The sequence below is a fragment of the Eretmochelys imbricata genome, chromosome 23 (genome assembly GCF_965152235.1).
Source record: "Eretmochelys imbricata isolate rEreImb1 chromosome 23, rEreImb1.hap1, whole genome shotgun sequence".
Lineage (NCBI taxonomy): Eukaryota > Metazoa > Chordata > Testudines > Cheloniidae > Eretmochelys > Eretmochelys imbricata.
This window is the reverse complement of record NC_135594.1, coordinates 1,453,687-1,477,942: the sequence shown is the minus strand read 5'-3', so window position 1 is coordinate 1,477,942 and position 24,256 is coordinate 1,453,687. Positions and strand designations below refer to the sequence as shown.

Genomic DNA, 24,256 nt, shown 5'->3' with positions numbered 1-24,256 from the left:
TCTCGCCATGCAGCTAACAAACAGCCGGTGCCCGAGCGGGGCCGACGGGAACGCCAAGGGCTTGGCTCTCGCCAGGCCGGCTTCGGCCCCTCTCTGGCGGGAATGCTACCACTGGCCCCTCTGCTCTTCCTCCTTCGACCCCTGGCAAGACGCTGGCTCCATGAACCAGTCAATGGCCCTGGGTCCAGCTGGGCGTCTCTGTGGCCCCAGTAGCTGGCAGGAGACAATTGGAAGCCAGCGCCAGGAGTACAGAGCGTCCCTGTAGACTTAGCACTGACCTGCCTGGGCCCGCGGGTAGCTGGGAGCTCCAGGCGGAGCATCAGCGGTGCAGCCCCCAGGCAGCCGCTCCTGCGGCCACACTGCTTGGGGGCACTGCTGCACACCTCTCCCTGGTGTGCAGGGCCCTGAGAGGGTGCCTGTTTGCTGCAGGAGGGATCCTGGCGCGGGGTGGACAGGGCAGGCAGGTGCCCATCTCTCGGGCTCCAAGCCCAGCGCCAGGCGTTGGGAAGCAGCCACTGCTCGCACCAGCGCCACAGCCAGGCAGGAGTCGTCTGAGACAGGCACACGGCCGCCATCCTCTCCGACCTTTGGCTTAACCCTCTTGTGCTGGGGAGGGCTGGCACCAGCCAGGTTTGCCATGCATCCTTGTGGGCACAGCCACCCATGCAGAGACGCCAGAGCCTGAGAGAGTGTGGGGGGAGACTCAGCCCCCTTCTTCCAGCTCCTCCTACCTTGCACTCAGGCCCACGTGCTAGCAGCAGCTCCAGACCTGCGCTGAGGGGCACGGGGGCCCACCCATGCCCATCTCTTCAGGTGCCAAGCAAGAGCTGCCCAGGCTGGGGGCACAGGGTGGAATGAGGTAGTGGGCACTGGCTGGCCCAGCCGCAGCATTCGCCTGGGAGTGAGCGCGGCTCCCACATGCAGACGGGCTCGGCTCAGAACTCATGGCGTAGAACTGATCCATGAAATTGTTTTTAATTGTTCACTTTATTAACATAACTTCATAAGTAAAGTTTTATGAATGAAACCACATCCATTCATAAAACCAGGTACCCCAAGAACTGGCTAATTGAGTTTCATTTTCAACCCAGTTGCTGCTTAAATCACTGAAACTTGCACGGCCTCAACATGGGAACGTCTGCTCCCTGTTTGCCGTTCCTTACACGTGGCCATGGTGTAACCCAAACTCCACTGTACAACGCTCACTTCATTTTCGCTAAACCCTGCTGTAACCTGATGAGTGTAGTTTCGATGCGGGAATGAGGGATGGATGGATGATGGACTCAACCTCCAGCCCCAGCCGGTCCTTATAAAATAAAGTGTAAACACCAAGGGCTGAAGATGCAGACAACAGCCCTGACAAAGTAAGAAGAGTCCACCCTCAAAAGAAAAGAACAGAAGTACAATTGAAGAATCATTGAAGCCAGGTCCCAGGCTGAAAGTCAGGTCTGCAATTGAGGGTGATCACTCACACCGGACCCAGAGGCAGCCTGACACAGCAAGACCTATAGACTCTGGATTCAAACTAAAGCCTACAAAAAGGATGGGTGAGATGGAAGACTTTGGAAGGTAACATTCTGCTGCCAACATGGAAGGGCATCGGTGCATGCCCAACAGAGACCCAGTTCTTCCTTGTGCCCGGCTTTCCTGGCCAGTTCGCCGCCACAAGCCATAAACTCAAGCTACATTCAGGACTGGTAACTATCTAGCAGCTGCAGAACATTTGGGGGGGGGGGGTGCGTCTATGTACGTAGGTATTAGATATTAGTTATTGGTCTTAAATCAAATTGTGTTATTCTAATAAACGTGATATCTTGTCTTGTCCCCTGAAACGATCCTGTGCAGTTTTGTCTGTATAACAACAGCAAGCTATTGAAGGCTATCGCTCGAGTACCATTCCCCGGAATGTGCTCCCCATGGCAGAGATCACACACGCCTGGTGCTCTGCTCAGCCCCATCCCACCAGCCGGCGGTTCAACGAGAAGCACTTACTTCTTTGGGTCTTTGAAGGCCACAGGTCTTGTGGGGGTCTCCTCGGCTCTCTTCCACCCCGACGCAGGCTTGCCCCTGCTGGTCTGTTTGGAAAAGAAGGATTTGGGGACAGAGGCAGACAGCTGGAATGAGCTGGACTGGGACATGTGTGGGGGCCTGGGATTCTCAGCCACGGGTGTTTTGTAACCCTGAGCAGGACGGCCTTGTCGCAAACTGAAATTACTACAAAGTAAAACAAAAAAAAATGAAAGCAAATCAATTCCAGGTCAGGCGGAAATCTGATTTCACCCCCAGCACCAGTGCCCCCCAGCTGGAAACAAGCCACTCTGGGATGACCCACGGGGTAGCCTTTCATCACCAATTCTAAAACAATGCAACCGCTACAAAACCCGGGCGGTTTCTGGGTTGGGATTAAAACTCTGCTGCTCCACGGTAGCGCTGGGTTTGGGCCAGAGACTAGCACGTGGCCCAGTCTCCTGGGCTTTGGCATGTCTGAGCATTTAAAGCAACACTGGAACTTTACAAACCAGCCCTGTCTGATAACATTTGACCTGCTGGTTTTACAATGGGGCAAGATTTGCAGGTGTGAGCAGGGACTTGGATGCGGGACTTGAGACTCTGTAAAGGGCCGGGATTCGGCTGGGGCGGAAACCCCGACTTGTGACCATGGGGACCCCGGACGGGCACCTCAAGTTGGGAACCCCCAAATCACTTCTCACTGAGGGAATCTTGACCCCCAGAAGTTCGTGTGTAAAGTCTATTTGGCTCAGTTTCCAGTTTGTGATTCTGGGAAGGTAACGGAGATTTGAAGAGAATCGCTTTCCCGGCTGCCCCTCCACAGCCCGGGGCCTTGTTGGGGAGAGGAAATCAAGCAAACACAGGGGCTGCAAAACCCCTGAACTTGGTGGGGGAGCCAGGGGCTGGGGCAGGAGCTGTAGCTGCTTTTCACTGTTTCAGTGGAACAGATCTGGGGTGCCCTAAACACAGCTGAAACGTGGCGGGGGGGAGACGAGCACTAGCTAACAAGCAGGGTGTTTACTGAACAGCCTGGTGTTGCCAACTCATGAGATTTGGGGCGTTTTTCCTTTAGGGCCCAGCTGCTGCAGTCATGTGAGTAGGGGGTTCTGTGCCTCGGTGGTTACAGAGAAAGGCCTGAAAGTGACATCCCAGGAGCTCCCCAACCAGACAGCAAATACCGAGCGCAGCGGGGAGCAGTTTGGAAATCCCATGATTCAGGGGGCTGGGCTCATGAGTTCTGAACTCTTGGGACTGGCAATACAGCAAGAGCTAGAACAGTGTCACCAACCAAACCCATGCCTCCCGGGGCAGTATAGGGCAGGACTTTTAGCCCGTGCTCCAGAGGGGTGCCAGGAACCTGCTCTCTCTTCGTGGTTCACTGTGACGAAGCAGGACTGTTCTTAATGTTTCCTCTGAATATTGTGGGGGTGCCTCAGTTTCCCCTAGGCAGATCTTAAGTCTCTAGGTGGTGGGGCAAGGGTGTATGATCGTAGAGCCCTAGAGGGCAGGTGTGTGCAGGGGTCTGGACACAGAGAATGGCCGACACCCTGTTTCCTGGCAACTGATGGCCTGGGCCCTTCCCCCCTGCAAGGTGAGAGCTAAAGGGTTGGAGAACAAAGGAATCAGGTGACCTCCTGGCCCGGGAAAGGGACAAAGCCCAGAGGAGGAGGGGCTGGAGAGAGTTTCAGTTGGGGGCTGGCTGGGGCATGGAGTGAAGGGCAGATGTGGTTGTCTGGCTCACTGCCCCCCAAAATGGACCCAGCTGAGGGGTCCTGTTCTCTGCACCTGCAAGCTCTGTGTTAGACCATGTTCCTGTCGTCTAATAAACCTTCTGTTTTACTGGCTGGCTGAGAGTCACGTCTGACTGCGGAGTTGGGGGGCAGGACCCTCTGGCTTCCCCAGGACCCCGCCTGGGAAGCGCACGGAGGGGCAGAGGATGCTGAATGCTCCGGGGTCAGACCCAGGAAGGTGGAAGCGGGGTGAGCTGTGTGTCCTGCAGACAGGCTGCTCCCAGAGAGGAGACTCCCCCAGAGTCCTGCCTGGCTTCGTAGGGAGCAGTTCCAGAGCATCGCCCGGGGACTCGGTGACAACTGGTGGCAGATGTGGGATACATTTGGTTACACTCAGACAACTGCTCAGAGTTATACAACATACCAACATTGTTATACACCGGACTTTCAAGAGGATACAATTTCTGCTGTTCTTCCATTGCTTTTTTGACTTGGAGCTGAAGTCTGTCAGCTTTTTGTTGCATCTGGTGGACACTCTCCTTAGCAGCCAGCCTTTCCTTCCGTCTTTCAGAAGCTTCTTTTTCCAACTGGGCCAAGGCTTGCTTCTCTCTCATTCGAATTTCTGCCAGTTTTTGTTCATGTTCCGACTGCAGGCCGTCTCTCAGGGCTTGCAGTTTCATTGCTTCTGCAGCGTCTGTAGCCTTAGGTAAGGGCTGTGCTCCTGCCTCCTGATCACTGCCCATTAACAGATCTCTCAGTTCTTGATTTGTAGCTTTCTTTCTAAAGCTTATCCCCTTTTCTGAACACAAACCTTCCACTGCTTTTTCGCCAAGGCCCTCATATGCTCGTTGCTCACCCATTGCAGCTGCTTTTTAACCAATCAAACTCTCGATACCAAAAGTCAGATTTGGACAGCGTGGGGTTCTGACCCAAAGTTTAATTGACCTGGTTCTGTGGATCCTGCCGACTACGCCACTGTAACGAGGCTGGTTCTGGCGGGACCCAACGGAGAGGCGCCGATTCAGGACAAACCGCTTCAAAGCAGGGCAGTCACAGCCCCAGGCTGGGGTTTCTGTGCACACCAAGGAAAACCAAACCAGACAGACAGAGAGGACTTTGGTCTCACCCCACTGGCTAACCACAAGTCACATAAGCTATTCCCTTAGACACCCCAGTTTCCCAGTATCCCCACCAGTGCCACTCGTTATGGGGACAAAGGGTTATGAAAACCAATACCCCAGTAAAAGAACAAAGGTTCTCTCGATCCCAAAGGACCAAGCCCCAGACCCAGGTCAATATACAAGTCAGACCTTATCCACAAATCATGCTGTTCCAAACCTTTAGAATCTAAAATCTAAAGGTTTATTCATAAAACAAAGAAGATAGAGACGAGAGCTAGAATGGGTTAAATGGAATCAATTATATACAGTAAGGGCACAGTTCTTGGCTCAGGCTTGTAGCAGTGATGGAATAAACTGAGGTTCAAATCAAGTCTCTGGAGAACATCCCCAGCTGGGATGGGTCATTCAGTCCTTCATTCAAAGCTTCAGTGTAGCAAAGTCCCACCAGAGATAAGAAGCAGGCAGTTGTCACCGAGTCCCCAGGTGATGCTCTGGAACTGCTCCCTACGAAGCCAGGCAGGACTCTGGGGGAGTCTCCTCTCTGGGAGCAGCCTGTCTTCAGGACACACAGCTCCCCCGGCTTCCACCTTCCTGGGTCTGACCTCGGAGTATTCAGCATCCTCTGCCCCTCCGTGCGCTTCCCACAGCGAGTCCGCCCAGGCGTGATCCTGAGGAAGCCAGAGGGTCCTGCCCTCCAACTCCGCAGTCAGACGGGACTCTCAGCCAGCCAGTAAAACAGAGGTTTATTAGATGACAGGAACATGGTCTAACACAGAGCTTATAGGTACAGAGAATAGGACCCCTCAGCCGGGTCCATTTTCGGGGGCAGTGAGCCAGACAACCACGTCTGCACTTCACTCCTCGTCCCCAGTCAGCCCCCAACTGAAACTCCCTCCAGCCCCTCCTCCTCTGGGCTTTGTCCCTGTCCCCGGGCCAGGAGGTCACCGAATTCCTTTGTTCTCCAACCCTTTAGCTCTCACCTTGCAGGGGGGAAGGGCCAGGCCATCAGTGGCCAGGAAACAGGGTGTCGGCCATTGTCTGTGTCCAGATCCCTGCACACACCTACCCTCTAGGGCTCTGCAATGATCATATACTCTTACCCCACCACCTAGATACTTAAGAACTGCGTAGGGGAAACTGAAGCATCCCCACAATATACAGAGAAAACATTAAGAACAGCCCCACTTCGTCACATTCACTAACAGGCATTTCACATCCTGGAGGGGAAGAAGCTTTCTGTGAACGCCCTTCCCTGCCTCTCCCAAGAGACGATTCGTCCAGGCCCATCCCAGCACCAGAACATTCAGGTTCCAGGGGAGCAAATCGGCTTGGCCCGCTGGCTTTGTCGGAGTTAGGGCCGATTTACCCCAGCTGGGGACTGTATTTCTCCAGCACAGACCTAACGCTTTCAAAAGCTACCTGGGCTTCCGTTCCACTGCCAGGTGCTGCATACTGAGCAGCAGGAGGGCTCAGCTGTGCTGGCTGTTACCTGGAGGACACTGGCCCGGAACCTGTTTGGAGCTTTGCCCTCCAGCTCCACAGCAGGGGGGAGCTCCGCTGGCTGTTCACGGCTGCCAGATGTAATGCCTCCCCCAAGCTGGGCCATGGAGAGTGCTGCAGATAGAGACGCTGCGATGACCGGAGGACACAGATCCCCTGTCTGCAGCTCAGAGCCTCAGACTCTGCACGAAAGCAGTGTCTTTGCAGGGGACATCAAAGGGGGACCTGACCCACCAGATCTGAGCTATGTTTACACAAGGCCTCTGCCTTTCCCCCACCTACTTCTTGGGGGTTCCTGGGTATTTCGCTGTGTACTCAGACCTCCCCGGCCAGTGTCTCTCACCCAGACTGGCACAGCCCATGACCGGAGACACTGCCCAGCTCCAAGCAGTGGCAGAGGGAGGAAGTGGCTGGCCAGGAGACTAGCTCTTCCCCACTTTCCTCCTCTGTCAGCCTCCCAGCAAGAGCTCAAGCAGACCCTGGAGCCTTCCCATCACAGGTGGTGGGGTGGGGGTTCCCCCTGCTTCCCACCCATCCCCCACCAAGCACTCTGCACTGCACAGGCCAGGTTACCTTGGCTGCTTGAAGAGCTCACTGCCATGGTCGGGGGCTGCGGCAGGCCCGGCCACACTGGCCCCTGCTGCGTACATCTTAGGCCAGTGGCCTCGGCTCTGGCTGCCCACGCTGACAGCAGGAGAAGGCTCCCGCCTCTTGCTCCCGGGCCGCCCCCCCGTCTCGTGCAGGCTGGCGTAGCGGGCAGAGCCTGGCAGGGCTTTGGGCAGCTGGTCTCTCTGTGGCCCCAGGCGGGGGGGCTTGGGGTAGAGCATGGTGTCAACGCCGCTGTCGCTGGAGCCCCCCTTGGAGACGGGGTCTGGCTCCCCCTCGGCAGGGTCGGGCGCGTCAAACCAGCGCTCGTCGCTGTGGCTGCTGGAGGCGTTGCTGGACAGCGTGTTGCTGCTGGAGTGGCTGGAGTACTGAGCCTCGCCCTGCAAAGACAGCCCCGCCGCGGGTCACCGGAGAACGGCCAGCGGGACTCCTGCCGCACGCCCACCACTGGGGGTCTGAGCCCTGTCCCGCCTTCTCCAGCCAGGGACCCCCTGGGGAGAGCCGTGGGGATTGAACCTCACGCCTCCGGAGGGCTCCCGGTACCTCGGCAGGGCTGGGACCCTTTCAGGGGCTTCTTTCTGAGATGCTCAGATTGCTGGGTCTGGGGAAGGCGGGTGCAGTCCGGCGGGTCAGTCAGAGCGCCGGGGCTGGGCCCACATCTGAGTTCCCTTGCCCACAGACTAGGCAGCGGTGCGCTCACTGGGGGGATCATGGGGACGGCGCAGCGCCCCCAGGCAGGCCGGGGAGGGCGTACTGGCAGCCCCGGTTCTGATGGGCTGGGGCATTCAGAAGCATCACCCGCAGCAGGATCGCTGTGCCCGGCGGGTTAGACGACAGCCATGCCCAGACTACGCTACAGCCGCTGCGGAGACAGCCCAAGGGAGGCCGGCCTGCGTTGGGGATGCAACGCAGCAGAGGCTCTTGTGCAGCCCTGCAGAGCCGGGACAGACGCCGAGCGGCTCCATTGCTCAGCCGCGGTGCCTGGAGCAGCCTCTCCTGCTGACAAATGGGTCTAACTGGCTCCGAACGCTCCTGGAGATTCGCTCAGGTGGGTGTTGCTCTCAGGATATAGCCCGGCCCTTGCTAAAGCACACAGTGCTGGGAACCATGCTGACCACACAATCCGGGGCAGCGTTTCCTGCCTGGCCCCCACCCCCAGAACAACAGCTCCTAGACTCAGCTCCCCTTCAACTGGGGGTAGACGCTGATGCGGGGCTCAGCTTCCCTGGGGTATCTGCCCCGGCACGGTCGCCCCCCCCCCCCCAGGCCCAGACCTTTTCACTAGGCCTCTGCACGAGAGAAACCCTACGAGCCGAGCTGGCTGCTTCTCACCAGGGGAGAGCCAGGACATCCCTGTGGCTCGCTGGGGCTGGGGCAGGAGCAGGGCAGAGGGGCCTGCCTGCTGTAACAGCTCCCAGGCACCATGTGCTGCAGCCCACGTGACCCAGGCAGGACACTCGCACCCTGGAGAATGCAGTGAGTAGCCTGGGGCCGGATTCAGGGAGAAGCTCCACTCACTTTGGAAGGCCGGTTGGGAGAATCCTTTCCTGCCAGCTCCTGTCTGCCGGGCCGCTTGGTCATGCTGCTCCCCGTCGCAGCAGGGAGCCGGGACTGCACCGGCACGTGCCACAGGGGCTCTGCAACAATCCACCACCAGGCCACATCAGGAACGACATGCACAGCAGGCCCCGTGGATCCCAGGGCACCCACCACCGGCCTGCGGCATGTCAGACCGCACCGGCAGCCTCCTCTGGGGCAGAAGGCGCCAGCCTGTAACCGGAGTGCAGTGCCGCTAAACGACAGCACAGGGCAGGGAGGGGGCAGCTTTAGGGAGCTGGTAATTAGCCACGGCTAGAACATCGGCCCCTGCGATGGGAGCCACTAGGGGACAGGACACTGCTCCTCCCTTGCCCAGCCCAGCCCCCATTAACGCAGCACTGGCCTCTCCCAGAAGGAAGAGCACCTCCCGCTCAACACTGATGCTGCCTCCCAGCCGCACACAGGGATTTCCAGGGAAATCCCCGCCGAGCTGCACCCTAAGCCATACCGCTGGAGGGACCCCTCCCAAGGGGTGAGTCCGCCAGGGCCGCGGCAGAGCCTGCTGGCGGACACGCCAAGCTGGTGCCACACAGCTGTGCTGCCCTAGCTGGTCAGAGGGAGCTTGCTTTGCTCACGATCCCACCAAAGGAAATCTCCCCGCTTGCTCTCCCGTTGCTGATACAGACCAGCTGTGTGCAGCTGATCCCCGGTGTCTGTTCTAAGGGCTTGTCTCGGCCACCCCTTCACGCTGAGTGGGGCTAGGGCCCTGTTCCTGCAACCCCCCAGCCTCACGAACATTAACCTGCTCATTGGCTCACCACCTGAGGGCAGGAAGAGCAGAGACACAGAGTGGGGAACATTTTCATAGTACCCAGGTGACTTAGCCACCTAAGTCCCATTTCCAAAACAGGCATGGAGGAGCCTAAGTCACCTAGGCGCTTGGAAAATGTGCCCCAGAGAGATTGAGGCATACCTTGACTCAGGGCTGACTGGCCAATCTGAGACACCTCAAAGGGGCCCACTGTACACAAGGCAGAGATGGGCACCTCCACCTGGTCCCCAAACCACCTGTCCCCAGCAAGCCTGAGGCACGCCAAGTGCCAGCCCAGTGCCTCCCCGGATACCGCTGCAAAGAGAAGCAAGCAAAGGATGGTTCAGCAAGGGGTAAACCATTCACCAAAGTGGGAACCAATCCAGTTCTAATCCCCTGTTAATGACAGGGACCTGGAGAACTTTAACAGCTCCAGTCCCTCGGGGGCAGCTTTCCTGCCAGCCAGAGCAGCTGCTGAGTCTGGCTGGATCCAGTGGGTTCTGGGTGTCTGACTCTGGGGAGGACCAAGGTGCGCCAGGCAGACAGGACACCTGGTCTCTACTCCCAGCTCAGCCCATGACCTGCCTTGGGGAAACTGCCTCTATGGGCCTCTGTTCTCCTCCCGCCATGTGAGGCAGCGCCCGGCACAACAGAGGCCCTGACCGCTGGTGGTAACTGGGCCTACACATTCATTGGGAGCTCAACCGTAAGAAGCATGTGAAAGTTCACAAGAGATCCCAATACCTCGAACTTTTGGCCTGCTGGGGAATGAACGATGGAAAATAGGTCAAGTTGGTTTAGTAACAAATGTTATGAACAAGGGCAAGAAAACCCGACAGAGGCTGAGCCAGTCCAAACCACCACCAGCACGAGTGACTCATGGACTGGGTTAACATCACGCTTCTAAAAACAGACCATGTGGAGCCAGAAATTAATGCACCAAAATTGGTGCGTGGGATATTAGGCCTAATGGTCGGCTGGAATAACGAGGGACGAACTATGCCACCGGATTTTCCCCTTTCAGGGGTTCTTAAAAAGAGACTGAGAATCTTAGCAGGCTGAGGGAGCAGAGCAGACCGAAGGGTTTCCATCACGAGAGGGTGGCCAGCAGGCCTCACTCCCGTTAAAGGAGCTGTGTGCTTCACCTCAGCCCATGGTGGGGACAGCTCATTGCCACCAGAGCCGAGCCTCTTTCGTTTCCCGTCCCTGCTGTGTTACGCTCTTCCCCTCCATTTCTTTCCTCCTGTCCTGTCTCTCACTCTCTCAGCTTCTAATCAAAGCCTGAAACCAGCTGGACAGCCTCAGCACAGCCAGATGAGATGGCCACTGCCCTGCCCGAGGACGATGTCCCTGAGCAGAATGGGAACCGGGGTCCAAGCACCAGCTGCCCAGGAGGACCTGCCAGCCAAAGCATCCATTCGTAACTGACCAGCAGTCCAGTGTCCCAGAGACATCACCCAAAGCTGCCTTTCCCCCCTTTGCTATCCGTCCCCTCCTCCACATCGGGTCTGTCTGTTACAAACAAGAGCAGCGAATACCCTTCACATACTTCAGCACTGAGTAAAATCACCTCTCCCCTCTGCACCAATGCAAGGTTGGTAATGAAAAGAGGAGATGCCAATATTTTGCCCCAAAAGGAGAGAGGCTTAAATAGGTTTTGCTGAAGTCTGTCTGGTATAACTCCAGTTCGGTTTCACTCTAAATGCTCGTTTTAATTTCTTGGGATCTTTGTGTTTGAGCAATAAACTTTCAGCTTTAGAACAAATGCTTCTGGGTGTTTGCCAGACACCCGAGGAACCCTCCCCCGCTGAACCTTTTCAGCACTGTTCTAACATCGGACACGAGAGAGTTTATCACACCTGTAACTCCTCTGATCCTTGGGATGAATACATCAGGCCGCTAGCCCGGCTTCAGTAACCTGGCTGGCTGAGCAGCCCAGCAGAGCGAGAGACAGCGCACTGAGGCTCTTCTAGGGAAGATGGGGCTGGACAAAGCCAGCCCCCAAAGCACACCAGCTGGGAATTTTAACATCCCGTCTCTAATAGCTTCGAGTTTCTGCCATCGTGAGGCAGCCGCTCCCAGAGTCCGCAGGCGTGCAGCTCCCACAGCGGGTGCTGGGAGACAGGATCAGCCTGGTTAGCTTCTGAAGGCTCTTGTATCAACGCCCCACCTGCGGGGCTCTCACCTCAGAGCAACCCCGTCAGAGCCTGCTGGACACAGGATCTATAAATAAATAGTCTCCCACTTGGCTGGCGGAACAAAAGCAAACTTGCAATCACTGACCCATTGAGGGGCTGGGGCCAGATCAGCAGAGAAACGCCAGGAGAAATCCAGAGTCTGCTTTTCAGCACGTTTCTATTCATTGATTTCTCCCCCTCTCGAAAACAGCCAACTGAGAGTGGAGAGGAGAAAGGCATGGAACCCTCCTGCAGAGCTGATGGCAGACCTGATCCGTGGGACTCACCGCTGCAGGCTATTACCAAGGCCAGGAGCTCAGTAAAGATTTGTCAGGACAGCAGAGTGGACACAGCACCGGCCTGGGAGTCTGGAGACCTGGGTTCTATTCCCAGTTCTGCCACTGTCTTGCCACATGACCATGGGCAATTCTGTGTCTCAGTTTCCCCTCCCCCCATCTGCCTCAACCCTAACGACCCCTTCCCCCCCACCACGCCCAGCCTGACCCTCAGCGGCGGGGCTGCCAGCCTGCCCCAGACCGAGCAGGGACAGCCAGTGGCACAGGAGGCAGGGCCACCTCCCCAGCCCCCGCACCAGCTGGGCAGGGTTCAACATGTCAGTCTAGGGTGCATAGAGCAAAGAGGTGGCTGGGGAGTTTAGCTCCCAAATCAAGAGAAGACACAGCTGCTGCAGAGACTGCATCATGCCACAGGCTCCACTCCGGCTTGAAAGCAAGGAAAACCCTCGGGGAATCATAATGGAGCCTACGTGCCCAAGTCGTTTTGCATCTGCTGTGTTCAAATGCTTCAAACCCCAAGGCGAGTGCACCGGTAACTGCGCCGGTGTGAGGGAGCCTTACCCGGCTTGTGTCTCTCCATGGTGCTCTCCTGACTGGGGAGCCCTCCGGATGAGGAATCGCCGCTCGAGGTCACTTCGGGGCTATAGTGCTGTTCCAACGGCAGCAAAGGACGTTGAGAGGCTGCATATCTGCGAAGGGAACGGGAGGTGTGACAGATGAAGCCGGCAAACTCAGGCTGTTAAAATAATCCTGTGTTCTCATTAGCAGGTTTTTTAAAAGCCAGGATTCAGGCTCGGGCGGGGGAGGGGGAAGGGGAAAAGCTGTGAGCCGAGTAAGAGGCAGAATGTGCAATGAGAAGCCTTGTGAAGTCTTGCCGCTGAACACAGGCACCAGGCAGACCCCCTAAAATAATGGACGAGCCGGAGAGACACAGCACGGAGCCTGGAACTGCAGGCTAGGGGAGCAGCCATCCGAACTCACCAGGGCTACAGTAAATCCGACATTGCCTGGGGGCTGTGTGCAGGAATAAGCCAGCGCGGTACGCGTCAGGCAACGGACAGCCGAAGACCCTATCTGAGCAAACACAAACCACAATGCCGGGGACAGAGAACGGCTCGTTGCTGGGGAGAGACCCCCCAGAGCTCTCTGAGGAGCAGGGTATAGCTGGGCCTTTCTCCACCTCATGCCCACGCCCTGGGAGTCACGTGCTGCAGTGGCTCCCGCACTGGAGCCGGTTCATTAGCAGTCTGCTCAGCCGGCGCTCGACGGCTCCATTTCCCTCGCTGGCCCCAGAACGTGGCTGTTCCCACTGGAAGCTCTCTGGGGCAGGAGCTGGGTCTCACTATGTGCCGTGCATCGCCCAGCCCGACGGGGCCCCTCTGTTCTCTGTCAGGGGGTGTCTGTGCAGTGCCTGGCCTGATGGGGCTCTGATCTCAGTTGGGGGGTGTCCAGGGCATTTCCCCAGCTGGATCATGGCTACTGAGCACAGCTCCCCCAAGCGAATGCTACCAGTGAGGTGGCTGGTGAGTGGATCCCTGCACGTCCTGTGGCCGTGCTCTGTGCAGGTGAAAGCAGCTGGCCAGACCCCATTATAAACGCACACTGCTCTTCGCCAGATCCAGGGGCACTCGGCTCTGGTTTCAGAGCTCAGGTAAAGGCTGATGGGGCTCACCAGGCGGGCAGAGGGATGGGATCAGCCCAGAAAGGAAGAGTAACTCCTGTAACAGGCCAGTGCACGACAGTCACCTCTGCGGCTGCTGCTCCCATCTTCCCATATGCTCAATATTCTACAGAAAGGGGATCGGCACCGTACGTGGCTCCTCTCCCAGCTGCTGGACTACAGCGTGCCGGGTGGACTCCTGCTCACCCAGCACTGGACAGGACCCTGGATTGTCAATGGGGAGGAGTTCTGCTGAGCCAGGGCAGAGTAAAAGCTGCAGTAACTGGCCGTGAGAATGATGCGTCGCCCCCCTCCTGGTGAAGCAGAGTTGCCACTTCCCGGCTCCCTTGGCCCGGCGTACGCCGTTCTGGCCAGGGCTCAGAGCATCTTCTCACGAGGGGGAGGGTGGATGTGTTAATTGCTGGCAATGGAAGATCCCCTCTGTGCAATACGGGACACAGCGAAATGGGCACTCCCCCCGACATCGCTCCAGGCTTGCCGGCAGCAGACGGGCTATCAGACTCGCGTAGCGGGGTGGAGAGGTTAGCACCTTTCCCCTGTTCCTTAGCCTACCTTTCTGGGGATGGCTTATAGCGGGTGTAAGCGGTTCCTCCTGAGCCTGGAGTTGAGAAGCTGCCTGACGGCTGCCGATAGGGCTGGGCTCTCTCTGCCCCTGCTGGGGAGGAGGCGGTGGAGGCATGTGGCGTCTCAGGGAAGCTAACCGGCCTGGTTCAAAGAGACGCACACAGAGAAAGAAAGGCTTTCAGTGCTTGGTCTGCCCTAAAGATTCAAACATCCCGAGCCAGAAATCCCCCAGAAACCCAGCCCAGCTCTGTGCACTTCCTCCTGCAGCAACCAGCTGGAGAGCCCCAGAAAGTACCAAGACTCGGGCCCAAAAGAACAAGAGCAAGGCAAGTAGTGAGCGAGTGTGACGGCCAGTGGAGCTGGAGAACATGGACAGTGCGGAGAGCGGTCACCGGGACGTGCATCTGCACAGGTGCGTACACGTTCACTCCTTGGTGAATGGCAGGGGACACTTCCCCCCAGCCGTAATACATCACTGCATGCAAGAGTCCCTGGCAAGTGACACGGAGTTGCACTGGAAGCTACTGCTGGGGCTGTCGAGCTCAGCCCCTCCCTGTGCTGCTAGCCACCCCGTCTCACCACATTCACCCTTTCTGCTTCCCGTTCTCAGCTGGAGAGAAGGAGACACTAATGCAAAGGGAGGCCCTGACGTGCACTAAAGGGCTGGCGCAATGCTGCTAGGGTTCTCAGGGGTTCGTACTGACCAGCCCCTCCCTTGCTGGAAGGGAGTTGGAATGCAAAAGGCCGATTGTCTTGAGCAGCCTGGACCACCACTGGCTGGGCACGGCTAACGCAGGCTGGGGACTGCAGACCAGGCTCTCAACAGGGAGCGAGATCAAAGGCTGCTGGTTCAATCTGCCCCCAAAAGCTGGAATCCCAGTGTTCAGGAAGGTACGAAAGGGCCGTTCAAACAGGAGCCCCCGACACCCTGGGGTAACCAGCTTGGAAGAGGCAGATTTCCACCATCTGTGGCAATGTTTACAGCAATTGGGTGTGCCGTCTGCTAGGCCCCATTTTCACAGCCTGTTCCACCCCCCGCAGGACCCTGGCCCAGGCAGGAGGGTGAACCTCAGTCAAGGCCACACAGCTGGGGGACGCCGCAGTGCTCAGCTGTACACACGAGCCATTTCCGAAAGCCTCACGTACTGACCTCAGCGTCAGGCTCGTGCACACGGCTCGCACTCACTCGTGCGCTGCACCACTCTGGCCCCACCCACAGGGCACCCCACGGACTGCCCCTCGGCCCCTGCACCTCAGCCCCACCCCCTGCCTTACCTCTTGCTGGGCAAGGGCTGTGGCTCGCGGTACGGGACGACAGAGGCCTGTTTGGGGGGCCTCGTGAGGGACTGGGCATGGCTGAGGGGCGGGGGGTCTGCCCATTTGGCTGCCTGCGAGGAGTTGTGCGAGGCAGGGCCGCTCCACTGCCATGCCGAGTTGCTGCGGTAGGGCGGGCGGTGCCCCGTGGGCACGCTCTCCAGCTCTGCCTTGTGCTCCATGCTGCTCATTTCGAAGGACTCGGCCCATCCCCTGAAAAGCAAACAGCGCTCGTTGCTGCGGGCACGCGAGACTCTCTGCACGTGAGCCCGGGCGGGCAGCTAATGCCGCCTCTTCCCCTGCCGAGGGGCCGCCCATGCAGCCGCAGAGGGAAGAGGCGCTGCTCCTTGGAGGTTGTGCTGCCTTCCCCAGCTCAGCCCTGTGTTTAACCGCACAGCACCAGGCCAGCAGCAGCATCTCCCTGCTGCTTGCCAGGGCGACGCACAGGCAGCTGGAACGGAGGAGGTGACCTACTTAGCCTCTTGTGGGGGAAACCAGGACGCGGGAGCCTAAAGACGGACGGACAAAACCCTGCCCGCTGGGGGCTTCTCAGGCCAGGGTCCCCCGTGGCCCTTGGAGGGGAGCGTGCTGCGCTCCTCCCACCCACCCACAGCTCCCTCTGTGCGCAGGAAAGGCACCAAACGCCCCCAGGCTGGAACCCCGCTGAGTCCGATTTACAGCCGTCTCAGTGCTCACGGCCCCGGCCTCTGTGGTTCTTCGTCTCGCTGCACCAGGTTACTCTGCTAACAGAGATGCTGCACTAGCCCACAGCTCTGCTTCGAAACCCTCCTACACATCCCATTTGCTGCAAGGGGAAAAAACCGTGTCTGGAGCAATTCCTGCCCCGGCACTAGCTAGACCACAGCCGCAGGCTGCCAGAGGCAGGTGCGGGGCCCTCAGCAGCTGGCAACGGCTCAGCCTGGTGGAAGGGAGCCTGCACTGGCCCCCTCATTGCTTCATTTCATTATGGGCAGCGAGACAGCAGCACCACCCGGCCTCGCCAGCGCAAACCTCCTCGGTTCGGTTCGGGGCAGGGAAATGAGCTGGAGCAAGAGAGTTCTCCAGATTTCTTAGCGTTACTGGGAGCTTTTTGTTCAAAACAGCCATGGGGGGAAGCCCTGAAGGACAACGGCTTGGGGATTGGCTGCCTACTGACAGGCAACAAGAGCCATGTTTAGGCTCCTGGACACCTGGCTTGATTTTCAGATGTGAGCAGCAACCGCCCTTCCCACTGACGGGGCTGTTGGTCTACGGACTTCGCACCCGCCATGGGAAGAGTTGGGCCGACGGGAAATGGCAACAGGTCTGGAGGAATCCAACTGTACAGCCCAACGGTCCTAATTCTGCTGCTGCCGTTAAAAGCCGAGGTTACAGAGGATCCCTGCCAAAGTAAGTAACCAATGGCCAGGAGCGAGAGCGAGCACCTTGGCGGATGGCAAATTCCACCGCACTTTAGTTGGACCCCTCGGCTTGCTGGGCAACATCCCTCTCAGCACTAGCAGAAACGAGTGCTGCACCCGCGCCCCGAGGAAGCCCAGGGGTTGACACTCAGGTGAGCACGGCAGGGCCACGCCCGCTCTCCATGTATGCTACGCTGGGACTCTCTCCTGGGAGGCGCTAAACAGCAGTGCGGACGTGTGGAGCCGGGGGGTTTGGATGGGCTTGAGAGCCCGTGCTGCTGTCCTTAGCACGTCTGCCTGCCCAGCGTGAACCAGCCCTAAGAGCCTCATCCCACCCACCCAGCCAAGGCACAGGAAGGGCAGGAGGGTGCTCCATGCTGTCCATCTCCCGGGGCAGTTTAGCTGCAATCCAGAGACCAACTGAGAAATAAGCCCTGATGCTATGAAACGGTTTCTCAGCCCTGCTGCTAACTGAGGCCTGCCACACAGTGAGGTCATTGCACAGCCCTGGGCTGGCAAGTCAGCGCACAAGCCAGCCTCTCGCTCCTCCCTCCTAGCGCAGGAACTAACTTCACACGCAAGACGACAACTTAGCACAACTCCCCTTTAGCTGTGGCCATTACGGTACCTGCTCCCTGCTCTAAGACATCAGCTGTCTGGCTCCCGAGCAGAAAACACGGCTCCTATCCCTGCAACACGCGACCACTCCAGCAGCCGCCATTCACGAGCAGAGCTCGGTCCACGGCCGGGTTTGGGTTTTGATTTGGGAGGAGACGCTGCCTACAAGTTTATCTCTGTCTGAACTTGCCCTGCAATGCCGCAGAGCAGGCGTGGCTTAGAAGTCAAAGCACAGAGAAAGCTGCAGGGGCCACATGCAAATCTGTTCATAAATGGGCCCAACTTAACCCTATCAAAGCCAGAGAACTCTGAGCAAGCCCCCCCCAGTAACTCAGCTTGTCGTGCTGAGCGACCTCAGCACAGACAGTCCTGGCCTTGCCAGCCCAGGCCAGTTGGCTCTCCCGCGTCAGGGGTTAGCCAGGCTCATGGCCCCATCTTCCCCTGGCCCAGTGTCCTGCCAGCCGTTGCCCCAGGGGCGGAGCCGGATGGCTTTGGGCCCCGCTGTTTGCACTCCCATCAGTATAGCTTTCATTAAAAAGGAAAGTAACAGCAGCTCAGCTCCCCCCATGCCGCGGCGGAGCGGAGGGCCCGGGGAAGCGAGGCGAACCTGAACGTCATGTGCCACAGCGCCTTGCACAGCACGGCCCCCGGCGCTGCACTTCGGTAGCACTAAGGCATGGCGGGAAACGCGTGGCAGCCCCTCGGGGAACAGCGCTGGCAACGGTGCAGGGCGCAGTACCTGCGAGGGACGCCGTCCTCGTGGGGCGGGATGATGACCACTTTCACCGTGACCGAGGTCCGCAACAAGTCGATCATCTGGTCGTGGGACAGCGTCACCACGGCAACTTTACAGATCTCCACCAGCCGGCTGCCCTGCCGGAGCCCCGCCTGCCACGCAAACCCGTAGTCCTCCACCTCGGCCACCGTCCCATCATACTTCACGTGGAAGCCGAGCTGGCCCAGTCCGTTCCTCCTGAGGGTCATGTCGACTGTCTCGCAGCCCAAGGTCATGACCTGCGGAGGGCACATGGAGCAGCAATCCCAGCATCACCAGACCAGCAAATGGCCCCCACTGGGGCAGCCTGTTTCAGCCAAAGCTGCCTGCCAAACTAGCCTGCAGCCTCAGCCTCTCCTTTGGTGCCGGCTTCACCCCGCTGCCCCCCGACGCTGCTCACAAGAGCTCAGGGGCTCGCGCTTGGCTTGGCACAGCAGGGAACCTGCTCGGATGCTGCCACCCTCTCGAGCTGAGCACCATGGGGCAGTCTGACCGCGTGCCCAGTGTGGAGGTCCAGGTTTCACGGACAGGCTCTGCACCCTGCTCATGCTCCTCTGCCACAATACGCGTGCATTTGCACTGGTGTTTTTCACTGAATGCTGCCCTTTACCTTCCTCCCAGTCCCCAGACTCAACAGAGAGCTAACAGCTAGCACCCCTGGGAACCAGGCAGCCACTTTGCTGCTGGCTGCTCCATGGAGATCAGCTGGTTGTGGGCAGCCCCTCTAACATGGCGTGTGCAAACCCATGTCCTGTAGCGCTCGCGGCCGGCATTCTGTGCACAGGGCGCTCCCCTATGCTGGGCTCCTGTTCATTTCACCTCTGCCTGCCAGCAGGGGGCCTGCTGGGCTCCCCCTTGCACCCCAAGATCTTGGAGAGAGGAATCGGGCCCATGGAGATGAAGTCCCAGGCAGATGGCCTGACCCTGGGCTGACTGTACCTGGATCAGCTGCTGCTCACTGCCCAGGAAACGGGGTCTGCACACAGTGGGCGAATGAATACAAAGGAGGAGACAGGAGCCCGAGACAGTCACTGGGAATCCCGCAGCGACTTGGGCCCATGTGTGACCCCATCACACCCACTGGCAGCTGGAAACATTCTGCCCACACCACTGAGGAGGCAGTTTGATTAGCAGGCAGCCGGGACAGCTGGGTTCCATCCCTGGCTCTAGGAGGCGAGTGGGGGCTGGTGGGTTAGAGCAGGGGGCTGGGAGCCAGGACTCCTGGGTTCTCTCCCCAGCTGTGCCACTGATCTGGTGTGTGTCAACTTGGACAGCCTACCTCCTCTCTCACCCCCTTCGTCGGTCTCATCTATTAAGAGTGGAGCTCTCTGCGCAATGGGGCCCCCGGGCGTGACACTAATGCACCAGCCAGCTTTGCTCCTACCTTGAGTCGCTGCACTATCTCCTTGATGTCCTCAGGGCTGCTGTCCGCGGCCTGGATGGAGACATGGTCCCCTCTGCCGTAGAAGATCCGGAGGGTGCTGGGATCAGGAGTCCAGCCGATCACATCCCTGCAGAAGCAGTTGAACACCACCTCCTTGGTGGCGAGGTCCAGCAGGACGATGAACTCGTTGGAGATGGCCAAGATGCACTCGATCTCCACCCCCTGAGCAAAGTCCTGGGCTGAGACGCGCCAGGCGATGGCCCCGCTACTGTACTGCTCCGCCCCCACACGCGCCTTCATCTTCTCTTTCTTCTTGGAAGTCAGGGAGATCAAGTTGAATTTCCCCGTGGAGTCGATGGGCGTATTAGTGACGCAGTTCTCTGCCAGGTCCTTCAGGTACTCCTGCCTGGTGCGCGTCGCCATGGTGTGGAACTTGTCAGACTTGTGCGCGGCATTCTCAGCATTGATCACCTTGGCCAGTAAGAAGTCTCTAAAGATGTCAGACTTGCGGAAGGTGACGCCGCTGGGGATGGGGGGGCCGAAGGGGGGAGCATCTTTGGATCTGGTCACAGCCACGCTTAGGAAACGAAGGGGAGGAGAAAAACCACTTAGAAGAGCTGTCTCCTGCTAGCGCAGCAGCTTCAGGACACATCATGTGTCTTCCTGGATAGGGCTAGCTGTGCCAAACTGGCTAGGGGTTTCTGTGCGCCCGAAGGAAGGCACCTTTCGGAGGGCAGGTGCTCAACCCCAGCTGAAACTCAGGCCCCTGAAGTAAGGCACCAGGTCCCGTAGCCTGGTGCCAAGTAAGGCACCAGGTCCCGTAGCCCCAGTCTTCTTCGAGCGATTCACAGAGCTGGAATCAGAAAGCCTCTGTTCCCAGAGCAGAACGGCAGGAGAAACATTAACTCAAGCCACCCACACGTCCCCCACCCAGTGACTGCCTGGAGCATTCAGTCATGTTCGCTCCCACACAGTGCCAACATAGCCTGAGACCTCGGGTCAGAGCCTCGCCAGTGCGAACAGGCATCCTTCCACCCCAGCACCTGCGGCCAGTTGAGCGGAAGAGCAGACAGCACCATCCCGGTGCAGAAAGCCAAAGGGCGCGGGCAGTGACCCAGAACCCGAGCTGGCAGCCGAGAGCCAGGTGTCTAAAAGCTAACGGTGGGTTAGCAGCAGGTGAGGCTTACCTATAGCAAACGTTATCAGTGCAAGGGCTGTGGACTCTGACAATGATAAAGACATGCTGGAAGTGTGAGCGGATATTCTGGGGGGTGAAAGGCAACGCTCCAGGCTCCTGGAAGATGATTGTGACTATGTCGTTTCCTATGTGCCGCTTCCTGAGTAGCTACCAAGGTAAGAACACACACACGTGTTAGTGCCCCGGGTGCCGCATAAAGACAGCATTAACGAGCAAACACGCGCAAGGCAGATGACAAAGGCTCCGGGGGACCTCGCCATCCGGTCAGATGGCGAGAGGAGAAGCGGGCAGGAAAACCGGGCCTGACCCAGCACAGAGACGTAGCCACAAGATTTGAAATGTTAAAGCGAATCCCATTTGGAGAGCCTGGGCTGCTGGCACCTGCATGGAGAGCGGGATCGCCCTTCACCTCCCAAACCAGTGGGCACCACATTGCTGTGTTCTCCCCGCCAGAGCACGTGGAAGGACTCGGCAATGCCAGTCAGCGATGGGACAGAGCCACAATCACTGCTAGCTTTGTGGGGAGCCCAGCAGACTGCTCTCCATCTGAGCTCTCTGTGCCCATGGCACGGCTCCTTTGCAGACGGGGAAGGGTATCGAGACTCTCAGGCCACTTCTTGGCAGTCTGGCGTCTAGCTCCGATTACAAACCCAGATTGTCAGGAGCCCAGCTGCTATTTGCCCCCAGCCCAGCCCAGAGGAGGGATGGGCCAGTGGGCAGGAGACCCAGGTTCTCTTCCCAGCTCTGCCACGGACTATGACCGTGGCCAAGTCATTCAGTCTGGCTGTGCGTCAGCTCCCAGCAGTGCGTCCAGCGGGGATGACAGCACGGCTTCCCTCCCGGAGCGTGAGAGGATGAATCCACTGGAGTGTGTGCAACAGAGCACGGACACTTTCTCCTTCCTTACTCATCTACAGGACCCGCACCCAGACCACCCCGGACATCCCACGCTGCCTGACAGCCGAACCCGGGAAGTCTGAAAACACATTTGCCTAGGAAGCGAGGGGAATGCTGACCCTGGTCATCAGAACAGCGCCACCTCCAGCCATTGTGCGGCACGCCAGAGCCCCGCAGGCTCTCCAGTACCCTGGGCTCTGCCAGCTGAAGGGCCGTTTACCTGCTGCCGGTTGTTGAGTGTGTAGGGGAGCATGGTGGAGACGTGGAACATGATCTCGTAGTCCTGATACGTGGTGTACAGAGAGTGGGTGCCGGTGGAGTCGGCTGCGAAGCAGAGGAAGAGAACAGACTCCGTGAGGGGGGAGCTAGCTGACGCGCTCGGCGTGCTGACATAGCACACGCGCAGAGGTACGCTGGGCCGGCAAGCTCCGCACGCGCTCTGTAGCCACGGGCACCGATGCCCCCTGCCCGCAGACCCCTTGCCGCACGCACTGGGACTTACTCTTTGTGTCCAACTGGGCAGCGTACTTGCTGAAGGCTTTCAGACAGACCTTCTCCCCGATGAGGGAGAGGAACTCTTCGAAGGCTGGCCCAGCCTCCTCATTATTGTACATCTCCTCCTCTGAGCTCTGGCGTGCTTTGCAGTACAGGATCCCCACCTTGTGCTTCCTGCAGAGCTGCGCGAGTGGGAAGGGGCGTGAGACGCTGCCTGCTCTGTCACCAATCTCCCACCCCTCCCACCAGCAGGGTGCCACGCCTGGCCGAGCGCAGCCCAGCCCAGAGGATGGAGCGCTCAAAGGGGCCTAGGTGACTTAGAAGCATGAGTCCCATCACAAAGAGGATGGAGCCCCAGGGCCTAGCTCTGCTCCGAGATCAGCTTTCTGCCTTTGCAGACTGGCTGCGAATGGCCGCAAGCTATGCCCCTCTTCTAGCCGAGCTCAATGCCGATCCCCGAGCCAGCCCCTCATCCCCATTCCCAGATTTGCAGCGGGTCTCCCACAGCTGACAGCAGGACCCCCAGAGGGCATGAAGCACAGCTCAGCACTGCCCATCTGCTGCACGCGACTCACCCCCTGCTCGTCAAGTTTCAGGAGCTGCTCTGTGACTTTCGGTGTGTTCATGGCAAGCCGCAGACAGTGGATGTTCAGCTCGGGGACCACATACTCCAGCACGTCCTTCAGGGGGAGGCCACGCACAGTCCCATGCTTGGTGGTGGTGGGAGTCGCGTCCTCCAGGATGGAGCCTCGCAGGGTCACGAGCTGCACCAAACACATAGAAGTGGGGAGAGGAGTTACAATCCTGTTCTCTGGGAACCGGCATGTCTCCAGGCAGACCTCCTGGCACAGGACGTCAGCCACTTCAGCCACGAGCTTGCCATGGAAATCCTGCTTAGAGAACTAAGAATGAGATGGCTTTGCTTAGGGAGGTCGGGCACGCCAGCGAGGGTCTTTGCAAACCTGCAGGGATGAGCTTCTCCTAGGAAAACACACTGTGCTTTCTAGACTCAGTAACCAGTGCAATGGTAAGGTCTCCAAACATACAAGCCAATGTAAAAATAAAGCCAAGTATCAGCATTCGACAGACTTGAACAGAGGTAGCACCTAAGCCCCCAACTGCGCCAGGCGCTGCCCAGACCCCAACCAAGGCCAGGGCCCTGTCGCACTGGGCACTGCACAGCCCCTGACCGAGGCAGTCCCTGACTCAGAGAGCTCCCAGTCTGAATAGACAAAACAGGCACAAACTGGGAGAAAGGAAGGATCCTCACCCACATCTCGCAGACTGGGGGAAACACGTCCACAGAGATCCAGTCGTGCCCGAGGTCAGACAGGGTGTCTCTCCTGGGTTCCAGCCAAACCCCTTCACCATGGAGCCCCCCTTCTTTTACAAGTACAAATAAAACAGTGCAACCCTTCTTCGGGATCTCCTCCAGCACTCTGCCTGCCTGTGGGAAAGGTGGCGAATCTCTGGAACCGCCCTGTCCCTTGCACCGACTGCAGGCGTACCTGGCTCTTCATTCGAGCCACACACCTGGCCTAGGACAAGTCACCAGGCCAGCCCCTTTGCCTACTGTGGGGCCCTCAGCACCTGCGATTGCAGAGGCCAGACCAGGAGAGCACCAGGAACGGGAGCCCCCAGCGTCAGCACTGAGGCCCTGGCTCGTGGCGCCGACGCCCGCCCTGGCAGGAGCACGGAGGCAGGGCCGGTCACCAGGCTCGCGGGGATGCCGGAGAGTGCTGAAACTTCCCGCTGTGGCCTGTCCCAGCTGCCGCTGCGAGCAGGCTGCTCGGCAAGCCGATGGCAAGCCACGGCGCCCTCTGCTGGGGGCCAATCGGATTTCAAGGGCTGTTCTAAAGTCTCTCTAAGGGCATGTAAGCCCAGGGCTTTCCACCCCGGGCTCGAACCCAGGGCTCTGGCATGCACACTGCAGTAACCACGTCCCAGAGTCCGAGCACCCCCACTCTAGCCCTAAGACCACAGTGCTCGGGGGAAAACCTCACTGCCCGCCCTGCACGGTACCAGCAGGCAGCTCCCTAACCCACCTGCAGCCAAGCACTTACGCAGCTTGTAGAGGTCCTCCGCTGAGTCCAGACCCGGTCCTCTAGCTCAGAGCAGGGTCCCCGATTCAAGCCCTGCC

General features: G+C 58.6%; 1 protein-coding gene across 2 annotated transcripts in view; it reads right to left on the bottom strand.

The window, feature by feature from the left end:
- SIPA1L3 (signal induced proliferation associated 1 like 3) overlaps positions 1 to 24,256 on the bottom strand; it is a 112,600-nt gene that overhangs the window by 8,419 nt on the left and 79,925 nt on the right. For both annotated transcript variants that reach the window (XR_013348630.1, XM_077840083.1), the window contains exons 5-16: positions 22,692 to 22,880; positions 22,124 to 22,298; positions 21,842 to 21,945; positions 20,714 to 20,871; positions 19,527 to 20,103; positions 18,107 to 18,381; positions 15,311 to 15,562; positions 14,024 to 14,176; positions 12,352 to 12,479; positions 8,486 to 8,604; positions 6,935 to 7,347; positions 1,993 to 2,214 (exon numbers count right to left, since the gene is read on the bottom strand). Coding sequence is in view for 1 of the 2 variants with exons in the window: in XM_077840083.1 (XP_077696209.1) it covers positions 1,993 to 2,214; positions 6,935 to 7,347; positions 8,486 to 8,604; positions 12,352 to 12,479; positions 14,024 to 14,176; positions 15,311 to 15,562; positions 18,107 to 18,381; positions 19,527 to 20,103; positions 20,714 to 20,871; positions 21,842 to 21,945; positions 22,124 to 22,298; positions 22,692 to 22,880 (2,765 nt within the window). In the remaining variant the exon portion in view is untranslated. The remainder of the gene's footprint in view (positions 1 to 1,992; positions 2,215 to 6,934; positions 7,348 to 8,485; positions 8,605 to 12,351; positions 12,480 to 14,023; positions 14,177 to 15,310; positions 15,563 to 18,106; positions 18,382 to 19,526; positions 20,104 to 20,713; positions 20,872 to 21,841; positions 21,946 to 22,123; positions 22,299 to 22,691; positions 22,881 to 24,256) is intronic.